Source organism: Geospiza fortis, unplaced genomic scaffold, assembly GCF_000277835.1.
Source record: "Geospiza fortis unplaced genomic scaffold, GeoFor_1.0 scaffold192, whole genome shotgun sequence".
In the NCBI taxonomy this organism is placed as follows: Eukaryota; Metazoa; Chordata; class Aves; order Passeriformes; family Thraupidae; genus Geospiza; species Geospiza fortis.
In genome coordinates this window covers 4962109-4979045 of record NW_005054315.1, presented here as the reverse complement: position 1 = coordinate 4979045, position 16937 = coordinate 4962109, and the positions used below count along the sequence as shown (strand labels likewise).

At 39.2% G+C, this 16937-nt stretch overlaps 1 protein-coding gene across 1 annotated transcript in view; it reads left to right on the top strand.

Annotated features, from left to right (window-relative positions):
- The first annotated feature begins 13096 nt into the window (after positions 1 to 13096).
- Positions 13097 to 16937, top strand: part of SULT1C4 (sulfotransferase family 1C member 4) — a 7376-nt gene continuing 3535 nt past the window's right edge. Inside the window, exons 1-3 of the mRNA XM_005419983.1 lie at positions 13097 to 13199; positions 14129 to 14305; positions 15924 to 16061. Coding sequence (XP_005420040.1) covers positions 14140 to 14305; positions 15924 to 16061 — 304 coding nt within the window. The 5' untranslated portion in view covers positions 13097 to 13199; positions 14129 to 14139. The remainder of the gene's footprint in view (positions 13200 to 14128; positions 14306 to 15923; positions 16062 to 16937) is intronic.

Sequence of the window (16937 nt, the reverse complement as noted above, 5' to 3'; positions counted from 1 at the left end):
AAGAGTGGTGTCATTTAAGCACCAAACAGGAGAAGGGAATTCACCAATAAAAATAGGAAACAAAAACAGAAAAGGAACTCTGTTCACCCCGAATGTGAACACCGTGTCCAGTCTAATGCCAACAGTACTCTCATTCAAGGAAGCCTGAGCTTCTAATTAAGGACAAAAGATTTTTCTAGGCAGTAACTTATCTGAAAGTTAAATTTCCCAGTCCCTGAGGGCATTTGCAGGGGGAGCATTTAGGTCCCTGTTTCCTTTTATGGAAGCAAATCAGCAGCACATGCACATCCAAGGGCAAAGCCACCCCTCAGCAGAGACACAGTCTCTCAAAGCAGCTCAGAGGGTATCAGGAAGGGAATTCCCATCCCTGATAGCACCACCAGTGACCTGAGAGAATGAAAGCTGAATCTGCTGAAAACCAAAACAGGCAGAGGGAAGAGTTAGCATGAAGTGAAGCAACAGGTACCAGCAGCAGCCAGCAAATCACGATTACAGCAGTGGGTACAATTATTTTTCTCGCTAGCAACAGAGTCTTGATTACTTTAACAAAATGTAGCAAAAATCTGTCAGGAGAATGCAAAAGCCTTCTCACGACGGTGCCTGGAGACGGCTCAGCGCCGCTGCCCAGGTGCGGGGCAGGAGCATCCTGCAGAAATCGCTGGATCTTGCTCAAATTATTCAGAGCAGTGCCATCTACCGGAGCCGGCTGCCGGAGCCTTGTTTTTCTTGGGTTTTGTTCCCGTTTCCAATTAACTTGGGTGTTTTGATAGACGAGACAAAGGCTGATGAATGCTAAAGGATTTTAGAAGTACCCTTCACATTTCATTAAAATGCCTCACAAAATTTTTTCTAAAGGTTTAACTTCTCGGTATGGTGCTCAGTTTCTTTAGATGTTTTGAATCATGAGAGAGACAAGGGACTTTTTTTTTTTTTTAATTGATACTCTCCAGCACAATAAAAGCTCAATCAGTAAAGCACTTAAGCAAATCCTCACCTTTAAGTGATTTCTCCGATGGTGGTAGAAATAATTGCAGGTCCTCAAAGTCCTGTAGAGCAAGGAGTGAGATCAAGGGGAAAAAGAAAAAACATAGTTCTAAAAGTACCTGCCTCTTACCTGCCACAGAAAAAAGTATCTGTCTGTTATTTACCAAGGAATCTCCCAGAAATATTCTGGATTCAGAATCATGCATGGGGGGGAAAAAAAGCAAAAGGAAGAGTATGTGAAGTAAAATTTTAATTCTTATATGAAGAAAAAATATATATTGCAAAATTACTCCACTGTCTGAACTAGAACAAATCAACAATAGAGCATTTAAAGTCATTAACAAGTTAGTATTGAGGAATCAAAAAATTTTCTTATGTTTTAAAATTATTTATAAACTTTGCACAACTTATAACCTCAAATTCTTTCTGGACTTTTTAAATAATGCTAATGTAACAACCTGTATACTAGCTCTATTTTGACACTCTAGAAACTCAGACACAGAGAGTGCCTAAAGCTGGGACTTAAGCTGTGCTAATCAATCTTGGGCGACCAACCTGAGTAATCAGTGGAGCCTGTGCCAAATATAAAAGGTGTTTGCCTTACCACCTTTTGGACTGTACGAAGAAACTAATAAGGAAACAATTTTCAAAAGAAAAATAAAGGACCTTTAGTGAAAGTTTCCTGCTTATATTTTTAAAAAATAAATTTTTTTAACAACTTGTGGACTTCTGTGCAACACTTTGTTAAGGGTATCAAAAGTATAGAAATATGCTCCAAAAGTATTATCTTAATTTATGGATTATAATTCCATCAAAATAGTTATAGTGCCACATTCTTTTTTTTTTTCAAAACTGTCTTTTTTATAGTCTTATGTGTACTTAAAGCACATTTGCGGTCAGCTCCTGATCAGTTGTGAGTGCGCTCAGCACCACCACAAATCTGTCCCTCGGTTTTTCCCTCTGTTCTCCAGACAATGTGACACACTTCATTAGTGGCCAGCTGTGATCATTTTGCCTTGCAGCTTGCTGCCACATCTACAGGAAGGTTTTGAGCACTCATGTGTAGTGTGATGGCCTCTGTTGGCAGCCAGGGAGTCTCTGAAGAGCCAGGCAGCTCCTTCAGAGTGGTGGAAGTTGCTTACATCCCTGGTATGCAATTTTAGCCAGCACATTTTCCTAAACCCCACTAGAACGGGATTTCCTCAAGTGCTGGTGATCTCGTCAACATCTAATCCAACAGAAAGCATCAGAGCACTTTTCTAGGATAAGCTTCAAAGGGGAACCATAGCTCTGGAAGAAAAAAAACTTCTGAGAGAAGGCTGGTTGGTTTAGACCTGATGAGTGGCCACAGCTGGCACAGGAAGCTGTACAAAGTGAGAGAAATAAGAAGTATCTTCTATCTGTCCTAACTGCATGCAGGCCCACAAACACCTAATTCCATCCATGCCAGAGTCAACCAGCAGTGCTTGCTGTCTGTACCAAATCCATCAGGGCATGGTGCAGCATTGCAGTTTTTGGGATTGGAAGTCTTCATCTCAATATTAACTACCTATATCAATTCTCCCAGCATCCTATGTCATGATTCAAGAGCTTTTTAAAGATGAAAGCAGGGGGTTGTAAATGCATGAAATATTAAGGCATTGAAAGCAGCTCCATGGTTATGAAGGCATCTTCACTGATCTAAGAGCAGAGGAGGAGTGCAAACAAGAGAAGGCTCTGGCAGAAAAGGAGATAGAGGCAGACAAGCTCTGGAGATCAGCCAGTCCTTCTTATTGGAACAAAAAACATCTCATTTCAATCTTGGAGGATGTGATTGCTCCTGTGGCTTGCCACCACTGTTGAGAGACAATAAGAGAGCTGAATGAGTGACCAATTGACATGAAAAATAATATGAAATTAGGTTTTACAGTGAGAAAAGTGAACATGCAGTGAGGACAGTCATTCACTAACTGGAACACTTCTGAGCACTCACAGAGCACTGCTCAAAGGACATTTTTGCCTCTTGTTCCCCAAGCAAACTGCACAGATTTGAATCATTTAGTTGCTGAAGCACAGTGGGTTTTTACCAAGAAAGGAAAAACCAAATTCTTTTAACAAGATATCACGAATAAGCTGAATTTAGAGGGAAAAATGTGCTTATCATTCCTTTCCTTTCATTTTCTATTTTACATGTAAATTGCATGATATTGTACTTTATCTCATTCTGAACTACAACACAGAACTGGCAGGAATATCTTTGTCTGGAGTGTAAGCACAGTGGGAATCCTGAGGCATCCTTCAGTCATACACCACGTACACACATCCATGCACACAGTCACATAAAAGACTATACACATACATGTAAACACCTATATTTTGAGATGAATAAATACACATGACAGCATCTCTTAGCATTAATGCATTGTCTCTGGAGCAAAAGGACAAGATTTTAATTTATTTGTAAGATTAATTTTTGCAATGTGCAACATGGCTGCAACAGACGTTTTAACACAAGGAAAACCACACTACTGTACAGTTGCACTCTCCATGCTGAATTTAATCACATGTAGTTTTTATGCCTGCCACAAATTGATAGGATTATTACTGGGAGACATCTACAGGTGGGAATTGAATGTGTTATTAAATCTTAAAAACAAATGATCCTGTCACTGAAGCTCTAAAGCTCTGTGCTGAATGCAATGCCTGGTTGGTCCCTACTAGCTCTCCATTGCTCCACTCCCAAGGCAGAGGACTGAGATGCTAAGGATCATTTTTAGATCCCTGGGCTCAAGAGAATCCTGAACAATCCATTCTGAGGGACAGTCAGTCTGAATGGGTCTTAGGGAGCACAGCCAAGGACCAAGGACAAGCACTCAGTGGTGCAGCCTTGCTGGTCCAGCTCTGAGATGGAGTCAGGATGGATGATGGGATCCAGGGCACGTGGAGGCTTCTGGGTTACTGCAGACTTGGCTTCCTCCATGGGTGTAATTCAGTCTCTGAGTGCAGGCTTGTATTTGCTGGGCCAGGAATCTCTCTCATTCTCTTTTACTTAATTCTGTACTCCCTCAGCACTGGATTTTAAATAAGCCTACAATCAAAATACAACATAAATAGAGCAAGATAATCTGCTTATGGATTTAGTATCACATATCCAACTGTGATATATTACAGAATCCTCTTCAGCAGCCCACAGCTGAGTTACCTTCTTGCAGATACCAGGGATAGGACAAGGCAGCTGGTTGGTGCTCAGGTCACTGTAGATGACATCAGGTGAGATCTAGTCCTTGGATTTAATTTAGACAGAATGCTTCTTTCTGCAACAGTCCTCATGATAGTGCTCCAACCCACTTCTGACATGTGGGAGATCTAGAGATACACTAGAAATGTTAATGAGTAGTGCTGTTGGCTTTTACACGCTGGAAAAGGAAGCAAATAGTACATAGCACATAATCCTACTGTAAAATAACAAAGTTTAAGTATTTATCCCTGTAAAAATACTGGTGGAAACCTGACCAACACCAGTTGCTTAAATAGAGGTGGTCACTCAGTTTCAAATTTTCAGTGAGCATTAACATTAAAAATAAACGTTCATTTATGACCTACTTCTGCATTTGTATCATGAAATGCTCACACTCCTGATAAGTGTGAGAAGGCTTCTCATATGAGTGTTTCCTGACCTTACTTTCTGAGTTAGATTTGCTGTATGTTGGCTGCCAGCTGACGAGTTAATCCAGTCATCTGTTCCTGCATTGGCTGTTCTGGGACAGCAGCTTCAGGTGCTAAAGTCCTGAAATGCGCTCTGTGCAGTTTTAGACAACAACTGAGAGTTTTCTTATATTTTTTATCTTTAAATATCACACAGAATAGCATTTCCTACATCCATTGGGATGTATCCACTGTCTTTGTACACTGATTGCTGAGTTGCATACACAGAGTCCTTCAAGCAAGTCAGATGCTAATTTAGCATATTTCCAAGATGTTTGCCCATGTCTGACAGGCATGACCCACAGGAGATTTCCCTCCCTGTAGAGAAGCAACTGGGGGTCAGATTGGGTGTCCAAGGGGATGAGACCCCTATTGCTTAGGCAGTTAAATTCACATAACCGTTTATGCTATTTTGGCCCCAGATTAGCCCTACACCCCAGGAACAGTCCCTCCACAGCTTCACCACCAACCACAAAACTCCCTGGAGCAAGCAGCAGCTGCCATCTTCACACAGCTTTGTGACCCTCAGTGAATCACAAGAAATTCCTGTAAATTTATCTCAGAATTTTCCAGTTTATTCCAAGGTTTACAGCAGACTAGGAGAGCACAATGAGCAAAAAAAGTCATTCAAGTGATGAAAAACAAGCTTAAGAAGTAGCTGCAGTTATCTAGAAGCACGTCTTTGTGGTTTACAAAAATGAATACTTTCTAATAGAAAGGTATGATCATTGGTCATGTTTGGCAGGCTATTTACAATAAAAGTTTTATTAAAACTAACCAGCTATGCAAAAAAGAAAAAATAATACCTTCTTTGAGGAAAAAAGAATAAGGAACTTTATTCTCAAACTTTTGACCCCCCCAAACAACAAAACAATTACACAAATACTTGGCTTCAATCATATGCTGAAGTTCCCATAATCAGTAAAATAATGGGACTTTGGAGTGTTTTGAATCAGCTACAAACCTGATTTTCCATTGAACTCTGTTTCAGTTATATTTCATCACAAAATAAGAAGGTCATGGGGAGGGATTTTTTTTTTATTTTCTAAATAAATTTCTTGAATTGGTCAAATTGTAAAATATGGGGTTCATAATTCCCTAAACTGAGTGGTCATTAAAAGTCACAAACCTCCTGGTATGACAAAATCACAATTTAGCATGTTGGCAAAATCCAGGTCCAGTTTATGGAGAACAGTATTACCAGTATTATTTAGGTTATGGTTTTCTTTAATAGTTTAGTTGAGCTGAGAGATTCTGTTTTCCCTCAATTAATTTAGAAAATCTGTGTGGCTGACTGTATGGAAAGGGTGCAAAAGACAAAGTCTTACATAAAACCTGGAAATAATTACAGATACTTGTACAAATCAGGCATATTATTTCACTATTTTAATTTGCCAAACTTTAAGTTTGGCATATATGTCAGTATTTATCTTGTAACTACTAGCTAGTGTTACAGTAGAAAGAATAAAATGAATGATCAACCTGAAGAAAATCACCGTCATATAGTGGCCATTTAGCCACCAAAACCCAGGATTAATCATGGCTCATTGGTTGAATGCCATGTCAATTAAGGTATAACTCAAAAACATTTAGAGGCTTTCTTACATGTGAAAACACCATGCCTGAAGGAACAGTGCTGTCAGGTAGGTCACAGAGCAGTTAAATGTTCAGAACATGGAGAAGTGAGCCGGAACTCCAATCTCAGAGCTTCACAATCACATGATAAAAATGATTGATATTTCACAAGCTGAACTCTGAACATCATGTGCAAAGATAGCCTCAAGAATTCAAAGCTTAGACAGGAGTCTTTGCATGTTGATTGATGGCCCTGTGTCGCTCTGGTTTATGGGTTATGACCATTGGAGACTTCAAAATGAACTAAGCCAAACATAACAGCATCCTTGCTCAGTGAAGCAAGGATGCAGGACTCAGAAACCAAACTGTTCTGTCAAAAAAGAAAATACTTAGCTCAAAAAATCTGTCAGACTTTCAACATTTTTGACAGCTTCCATATTCAATGCATACAAAAGAGACTAAGATGAATGCAATCAAAGCATCCAAAATATTTCTTTGACATTAAAAATCCCTAATTTGGTATAATAGCCTTAAATAATTCACACATCTCTTTTATGTAGGTCTCCCATCTTGGTTATTCTTTAGAAGAAACATCTTCATTAAAGTAAACAAAAATAAACTATTCTTACACTGGATAGCATTAGAAACTGTTCTTACATACAGTATAAAAGTATGATAGTATTTTAATGACACTGATGAACAGCTTATTTTAAAATATGCTGGAAAAATAGCTGTCTTCTAAGCACACAAATATCAAGTGTGTTCATCTGGTATTGACTGTCATTTCTTGTGACAGGAGCAATTTTTCTCAGCATCTAAAATGAAATGTATATTAATTGTCATAATTACCCAATCCTTGAAATTCAGCCATTGTTGTTATAAGGACATTACTTTGTAAAATATTTACAGAATCACAGAATTTGTCATCCCATTAATTTGCCATCTTCTGTTCTTTAATTTCATTAGGAATCCACATGTCTGACATCATTCTAGTTGAAAAAGAAAAGTCACATGAAACTGGATTATCACTATGTTGCTGGATTTTCTTATCATTTGGAAAGCTGCAAACAGCATAGAGTTTATGAACTTTCACTAAATTCAACAGAAGAGTTTTAGGTCAGACATAAGCACTCTAAGGAAAAACACCTATCCAAATTTATAAAAAAATAATTGGTCATATTTTCTTGATTTTGTAGTGAAGGTACACTTAAAAGATTTGAACTGAGATTTAATCATCAGTAGTGACTTTCTAGGAGATATTTTTCAAGACAACTAGAAGAATGAAGGATGAGCATTGTTATAAGATAAGAACTTTCTAATAACTCAGAAACCATCCTGTCACACTTTTATCATTTGTAGAGTTTAGATCAAAGCACAAATACATGACTGGTCTTTTTTTTTTTTTTTTGTTATTCCTATAGCATTCTTGCTTCATATCTGTTTTGACTTTAAACTCTACTTTTCTTGTTGGGAAAAATTGACAGCTGCATCTTGTCTTTCTGTCTTGCAGATGACATGTGCATCCCAAGGAACAAGGCTGGACCTACAGGAACAGAAAGTATGACACAAAGTACACAAAGAGCCAGAACCTGACACACCTCCTTTACACTCCCTGGACAAGAGGATTGTTCTCTATGAGAAGTGCCATTAAGCAGAGTTGAAAAAGTATCTTGTTTATTGCAGAATTTTCACATGCCTGTAAAATTGTTTAAACCTTAAACATTACAGTAGTTTTTAATCCCCCATCAAGCTAGTATTCCAAATTACCTCTTCTCTCATTAAAGTCATATGTATATTACTCTGCATTTTTATGGAAGCAGAACTCTGGAACACACTTTAGAAATTATACATTTGCACAGAATTCTTTTTTCAGACCTTCTGTTCAGCATTTGGTTGGACAACAAAGATTTACACTAAAGAATTTTGTTTATTTCTAGATACACATTTGCTTTTATATAGGTTACTATTCCTCATATGTCAACTTGTATGTGAGATTACTTAATATGTGCAGCTCAAAATCCATTTTATTGATAGCCACAGTTGAGTCTGGGTCTTTCTTGCCTAACTTCAGGAGCTCAGGCCTTTTGCAGCTGCAGAGAGCATTGCCACAACATTGCTCTCTCCACAATTTCTTACTGGCTACACTCATGTGCTTGGCACCTCAGAAAAATGCAGCTTTTCCTGCTCTTCCTAGGGCTAGGGTTACACTTAGGTTTAGGGTTCAGAAAACCACAAAGCACTTTATATGCATATTTTATTGGGAAAAAAGTACTTTAAAAAGCTGCAGGATTCCAATTACACTTTATCACTTGAGTATGCATGCCCAGAATAACAAGATTTTATAATAATATTATTGTGACCCCAACACATGTGGAGCTGGTCAGTGTTATACACACTGTGGGCTCCAACACTTCTCCTTGGAGGAAACTCTACTGGAGAGAGAATACTTAAAACCAAGAAATTTCAGGAGTTTGATGGTAATGGAACATAAATGCTTTAGTGATAGGGATTGCACTTAGGTATGGTGCTATTTTTTCCCTGGTTACACTTACAATATCCTTTAGTACTTACTTTGCTACTGCATAAATATATCTGTGACAATTATTTCACCTGTATCTGGCTGGAACCCAATACTAAATACCCATCACAAGATTGGTGGTAGTGTTTCTATTTTATGGACACCTGCAGGATCGTTCTCCACAGCATATGGAGGTAACCAGGAGCCCTTGGTCTGTCCAGAGTGTTCTTTCATTTCTCCAAAGTATGCATTTCTCTGAATGAGGAATACAGGTTGGTATCTGAGGATAGCAATAGCTATCAAATGTAATTTTCAACTCGAAATATTTTAACATCTTTTGGAATAAAGAGATTGTGTTTTGTCCAGCAGAGGGAGACCTGAGTTTAAGAGAAATGTAATATGAAGCATATAAACATGAAGCATAACACAGAAACACATTCATTCAAATGTATCCGATATAAATTTTAATTTATAAGAAATAGTACCTTATATTATATTGACCACTAAGTGTAGGCAAAATATTAAGCTAATCAGACTTAAAACCATATAATAGTGCTTGGTACTGATGTAGGATTTGTAGCCTTCATCCAAGTTGAAGTCTGATACTATGGAAATAATAAAAGAAAACAAAGACAAGCAAAAATAAAATCAAATTCAATAATAAAATAAAACAAGCACAGTGTGTTTTGGATGAGGAAACACCAGCCAACAGCTTGAACTCAGGAAAAGGTGAATGGAAACCTGGAGGAAGGTCTCTACAGAGACTTTTTTTTATAGTGGTCCTGTAAATCACGGCTCCAGAGTAGAAATCCAGTTCCTGGACCAGCCAGTTCCATCTTCATCTCCCTTTTTCAGAACCACAGAAATTGCCTACTCACTGCCTACTTCAAAACCAGTTTTAAAGCTACAGGCAGTGATTTTTGACCTCACTGCAGCTTATCTGACACAGAGCATTGTCCAAGGGCTACTCAGATTCACAGCTGCAATAGAAAAGAGACGCTCAATAAGCAGTCTTGGGTTTTCTTTGTCATACACACAAATTATATGCTTTGGGGATTACTGCATTATCAGGATGGTTGCATAACTGAGAGTAGTGAGCAATGCTACAAACCAGTAAATGACCTGCCAGGTACGAGAAGAACAAGCAGAACCAGCACAGGCTTAACAAAGAGGGGAAAATGCCAAATCTTCCCGTGAGACAACTTGAAAGTAAAAAGAAAAATTCTGTACCTTACTCAAATTTTGTACCTTACCCTTCTCTGCTTGTTGTGGTTTAATTAATCGTTCTGGTGTTGTCAGCCTTCAGAAGAAAAACTTGATGTAAGAGTCAGAAAAAGATCAAGTGGTTGACTAAAGACCAAATATTCCATAACATATGATGTCTACTCAGCAATAAAAGCTAAGAGAAAGGAGGAGGAAGAGAGGCATTCCTAATTTACATTGCTTGCCTTTCAGAGCAACCACTACATGTCCTGAAGCCCTGATTCACAGGAAGCGCCATACAAAACCTGCTGAGGGGAAGTAGAGAATCAAATCTTTCAGTTTTCACATACATGACCCTTGCTTTTGCTTTAGTAAACTGCGTGATCTCAACACAGAAGGTATTTTTCCCTCTTATTTTCTTTCCCACTGTCCTGCTGAGTAGGGGAGTGATGGAGGAATTTGGTGGGCAGCTGGTATCCAAAGTCAACTCACCACAGTCATTTTTGGCACCCAACATGGGGCTCAAGATAACAGCAGTTTTGTATTAAGTGTGCTGTAGCTATAGCAGGTATTACATGGCAAGCTCCTGCGCAGGTCACAGCTTGTTGGCTGTGCTGCTTCTCTCTTTATTTTGTGAACATGTTAATACAGATAATGTCTCTGTATTTTGCCCTGGAATTGCTGGCTTTGCTGTCCTGTATCTGCCTTGTGAGGACGATGAGGGAATACATCTCTCCTGTGGGACTGATGTGGATGGTTTATTAGTCAGGCTCACAGGGTCCTTGTTCACCCTCACATGAGCTTTCATACTAATAATTAACATTGTCAGCATATTATGGAGCTTATGGAATCTGGTATCAATCCTCAGGAGCAAGAAATCAAACAGAGAAGGCAAGAGACCAGCAGCAATGAGTAAAAAACTGCTGATCAGACTAAAGGGAAAGAAGGAAGTCCACAGATAGTGGAGAAAAAGAGCAGGTAACCTGGCAAGATTACTGAGATAGGTTGTATGGGGTGGGGTGAGGAAGGCCAAGGTAAAGCTGGAACTGAACATGGCAAACAACACAAAGAGTAACAAGGGCTTCTCTAGGTACGTTAATCAGAAAAAGAAGGTTATAGAAGGTAAACTTGCAACAATAAACAATGATGGAAAACTGGTAACAATGGAGGAGGAGAAAGCTGAGGTGCTCAAAGACTTCTGCCTCTGTCTCCAATGGCAACTTCTCTTGCCACTCTTTTTAAGTTGATGGACAGCAGGATGGGAACGGAGGGAACAAAGTCTCTTCCGCTGTAAGGAAAAATCAGGTTCATGGCTATCTTAGGAACCTGAACCTAAAGTCTGTGGGACCCAAACAGCTACATCCCAGAATCCTAACAGAATTGGCTAATGCAGTTGCCAAGCCACTCTCCATGGCAGTCAGGTAAAGTCTCAGGTGACTGGGAAAAGGACAAAGTTGTACCTGTCTTTAAAAAGTGCAGAAAGGAGGACGCTGGGAGCTACCAACCTGTGTAGAAGCTGTGCTCAGGCACATGGAGGACAGAGAGGTGATCAGGGACAGCCAGTATGACTTCACCAAGGGCAAGCCCTGCCTGACCAACATGGTGGCCTGCTCTGATAGAGTGACCATTTCAGTGGAAAAGAAAAAGGTTACAGATGTCATTTATCTGGACTTATATAAACATAAATTTTAACACAGTCCCCCCCAAAATCTTTCTCTGTAAATTGAAGAGAGTTGGATTTGATGGGCGAACTGATAGATGGATAAGAAAGTGGTTGGACAGTAGCATCCAGAATGTAGTGGTCAGTGGCTCTCCTGATGGACATCAGTGACAAGTAAAGTCTCTCAGGAGTCCATACTGGGACCAGGGTTATTTCATATCTTCATTAATGACAAAGGATTGAGTGCACCCTCAGCAACTGTGTCGATGACACAAAGCTGAGTGGTGCTGTTGACACATCTGAAGGACCAGATGACATCCAGTGGGATCTGGACAGGCTTGAGAAGTAGGCCCATGGGAATCTCATGAGATTTAACAAGACCAAGCACAAGGTGCCACACTTGGGTTGGGGCATCTCCCAGTATCAATACAGGCTAGATGGGGATGAACAGATGGAGAGTAGCCCTAGGGAGAACAGCTTGGGGGGTGCTGATGGATGAGAGCCTGGACATGACCCAGCAATGTGCACCTGCAGCCCAGAAAGCCAAATGTGTCCTGGGCTGCATCCAGAGGAGGCTGGGAAGTGCATTCAGGGAGGTGATTCTGCCCCTCTACTCTGCACTGGTGAGACCCCACCAGGAGTGCTGCATCCAGCTCTGGGGTCCCCAGCACAGGAAGGACATGGACCTGCTGCAGCAAGTCCAGAGGAGGCCACCAAGACAGTCAGAGGGATGGAGCACCTGTCCTATAAGGAAAGGCTGACGGAACTGGAATTGCTCTGCCTGGAGAAGAGAAGGCTTCAGGGTGACCAAACTGTGGCCATGGAGTACCTGAAGGGAATCTACAAGAAAGATGGAGAGAGACTTTTGACAAGGGTATAGAATGACAGGACAAGGGGGTTTCAAACTGAAAGAGAGTAGGTTTAGATTAGTTGTTAGGAAGAAATTCTTAACTGTGAGGGTAGTGAGACAGTAGAACAGGCTGCCCAGAGAAATTGGAAATGCCCCATCCATAAGATGGAGTTTATTTTCCCCATAGCACTCCCACAGTGGTAGTAAGTATAAGTGCAGTAGGCTTACATACAGCAACCACCTGTGGACTGAAGCCCTGCTTTCTGGGAGGTGGCTGGATCACCTGCTGATGGGAAGTAGGGAATAAAATTTTTGGGATGTTTTTTCCTTTGCCTGTACACACAGGATCTTTGCAATTTAGATTAGATATTAGGAAGAAAATTAATTATTCCAAGACTGCTGACAATGAGAGAGACAAATTAATAACCTTGCTGGAGCTATTGACTGACATTTTATGTTGTTGCCAGTAAAGAATCATTCTTTACATGAGAATTCCAAGTGTTTTTCTTTCACAGGATTCGAACAGATTTCACAAACCATGCCAGAAAAAGTGCTTAGCTGTTGGTTGCTGCTGCACTTCCTCCTTTACTCTCCTCATACTGATAGGAAGAATGGAATCTCCACCCACACAAGTTTTCAACCTACTTGTGCCTGAAGATTTAAGTTCCTGCATAGTTGTCAATGCAGCCAAGGACTGAAGACATTTAAGCAGGAAAAATTCTCAGGCAAGTTTCTTTTTCCTTCATTTTTTAAAAAATTTCTTTAGTGACTGCCCAGTCACCAATCCAACATCTCGCTCCGCTCAGCTGAATCCGTAGGAAATTGCTGTGAGTAAACAAGAAAACTAAAGAAAATATTCTAGCAATATTTGCTGTTGGGATTGAAATGTCTTTTTTTTCTGGGTGATATTTTTAGTTGAGATTATTTCTATAGCCTCCCATTAAGCACAGCTTTCTTCTGACCAGACTCTGGAGCTCTGAAAGTTATGCTTAAGAGGTATCCCTGTGAGAAATTCAGAAATCAATAACTAGTTATTGTAAAACAGATTGATTCACATAATTAAAGTCTAACAACCTTTAGTTAATTATCAATCTAGTTCAGGTTATTTACGGGCAACATATTTCAAAACACAGCAAAGAGTTCCAAAAGTGCCAAGATCCAGAAACAAAACACAGAAAAGGTCTGTAAATATTTTTGTGAGTATAAAGCACAAGGATGTTAGCAGGCGTTTCTGTTTATTTTCTTCACAGAGGAAGGGCTGGGTCCTGTGTGTTGATTTCATTATCTGCTGTTATTCTCTGCCTTCTTTTGAATCACACCTCTTTTTTTTTTTTGCCTTTAGAATCCTTCATACCAACCATCAGAATTTTACATGAATGTGTTTGATATGAGAATAATGACATTTTTCTCTTCTGGTATCTGAGTAAAAAAAGTGATTTTTAGAGACACAGAAAACTACCACTAGCAATACACCATGCATTTCTGAAAACAAGATCCAGCTTTAAGAGGTCTATATATGGATCCAGATAGGCCAAATCATGGCAAAAAGAAATCAGAGGACAAGGAATTTTGTCAATAAGAGAGACCTCCAGATGAGTAAATTCAGATTTTTTTGCAGAGCAGCCATGTTAATTCTAAGCCTTTCTTCATGCAGTTCTCATTGCCATGAATAAAATGAAAGATTTGAGTCTGGAAGAGACAATGATTCAACCTGTGTTATTTGAATTGGATGGTGTTCTCCTCACACAACCAATTGCCAGCATTTGGGACCAAGTGTGGAAGTTCAAAGCCAAGCCTGATGATGTGCTCATTGCAACCTATGCAAAAGCAGGTTGGTGTGGGTAGGAAACAGAACAGAAAATTTGGCATCGTGCTTATTGATGGGTTGAGATTTTTTTTTTTTGTGACTGATATTTGTTTCACTCCAAACTAGACATATTTTAAAGACATGAAGCTGTGTTAGCTGTGACTAGTAACTCCTGACTTCTTTGGCAGATGCAACAACTACCTGTTACTACTGAAGTACAAACACCCAAAGTCTAATGACCTAAAATTGTTACCTTTAACTAAGATTATAGACATTTATATTAATGGTGACAATAGGAGTTTTCCACCAATATGTAGTGATTTAACAGTGCCTAGAAATATGTGATCATTACTAAGAAATAACAGAAACTCACTGTATGACTATGAAACATATTATGTATTTGGAGAATGATTTTTTGTGTAAACAAGTAGTGATTTCTGAAAATTGATTAATTCTTTAAAATAACCAAATTAATTTAATAATTTTGGTCAACAAACCAACAAAGAAAAATAACACCATTAATATTAGCTATCTGGCATTTTACTCAGTGACTGGACAATATTTCTCCCCTTCATCAAACCCTTTATACTTACTACACAAGAAAACAATTAATAACAAGCATCAATATGAATTCTGTATGAATAAAAACATACAGTTTTGGAGATTCAGGAACAGATATGGGAGAATTTGATCATCATAAAAAATAATTATTTTAATTAGCAACAATTTTTAGGGCTTTTTTTTTTTTTTGGTCAGTAGGGGGAAAATGTTTTTAACAAAAAAATCCACCATTAGTTTTGTAAAACCTGAAGGCTTTTGATTTACTACCTGTATACTAAATGCAAAACCACATTATTTTACCCAGCTGGGATTAAAACCTTCCAGCCACTGAACTGAAAATAAATAAAGTTAGGATTCCATTTGACATTATGTCATATCTGTGTGAGATGCACAACACAAGCATCTTAAGAAGGGCTGAATCTCCTGCCTAAATTGCTTTCCAATTTATCCCTTAGCCTGTTCTCTAGCTGACCTGCCACAGTACCTCAGAGGAGATGTGTCTGACACAGAGATGACAGCTATAAAAGAAAAGTGACACATGAGATACTGTAACTCTCACAAATGTTGCAGTCACTCAGGCAGATGAAATGTACACACTTTCATTAACATGTTCCAAAGGGAAACTTTGCAAATACTTCCACTTTTTTATATTTTCAAACTGTATGAAATTTTAACTCGCTTGAAGTTCAGGTATCGCATTTTTTACTCAAATTCAGTATGAAAACAAAATAGCTGAATTTTTGTGAGGGATTAAAGGAAGGAGTTTCATTCCTCTGCAAATAATATTCTCCCAACAATAGTGAGTTTATCCCAGTGTTTTTTTCAGTACTGGTGTGGGGACTTATTTCTTCAGGCAAGAAGTCTGTCTAAAATGGAATTCTTGAATTGAGCTTTGAGAATTACCTTTGTTGCTTAATTAGACATTTTGCCTGTATCGTACTCTTTTTCCATTTTGTCTATTATTTTCTATGCTATTCTTTCCCCCATTAGCACAGAGTCCATCCTTGTGGTTTTCAGTGCCCTAATAGAAGAAACTCTTGGCTGTCGTGGACAGAAACATCTAAACACTTGACATTTTCAGGTACCACATGGACCCAGGAGATAGTGGATATGATTCAACATAATGGAGATACTGAGAAGTGTAAACGTGAGAGTACTTACAAACGCCACCCTTTCCTCGAGTGGTTTTTGGCAGAGCCTCCATCTGCACGTTACTCAGGTGAATATTATCTGTATTTTAAGCAAAATGAAACAAAACATGCTCATAGTGCTGATGCCACAAGTGTCCTGGAAAAGGTCCCAATTGCTTTGTTCTTGAACTAAGCACCATTTTGGCTATTAAGGACCAGTTCAGGTGCTTTAACATAAACATCTAGTGCTACTCAAGGTGCTGCAAGGCTGGCAGATGGGATTGCTTCAGGTGCTACTGAAGACCATGATGTTTTGTAGTATCTGAAGCTGTGTTTGATACTCCACAGTATTTAAACCAGCAGCAGATATGTATATAATGGCAATTGAATGGGGCATAGAGGCAATTGAATGCCATTCTGAGACTACAGGCTGTATGGAAGGAAACATATGTCATGGACCTCTTTCTGAGAGGGGCATAATGTTTTTAGTGGTTTTGCTACTGTTTCAAGTAACTGCTGCTCAGTTCTAGGGTCTAGTCATCTAAACAAGCTATGGAACATTCAGGCAACCAGCAGGCTTCACTGGCTTGCAGTGTCTTACAAAAGTCTCCCTCAGCAAGGGCTGTGACAGTGGTCACTGGGGTTTTCAGGATGAAGGGAGAGACATAGATCTGACTCCATGATCAGAAGACTTAATTTATTATTTTATGATATATACATATATTATAACTATGCTAAAAAGAAAAAGAAAGGAAAGGTTTCCAGAAGCTGCTAAGCTAAGAATAGAAAAGTAAAGAATGATAACAAAGGTGGCTGGCCCAACCGAGAGCAAGAGCCAGCTCTGCTGTGAATGGTCACTGAACGAAAACATCCACACCAGAACAATCATGGGTCCCCCTGTTGCATTCCACAGCAGCAGACAGTCATGGTTTACATCTTACTGCTGAAACTTCTCAGCTTCAGCA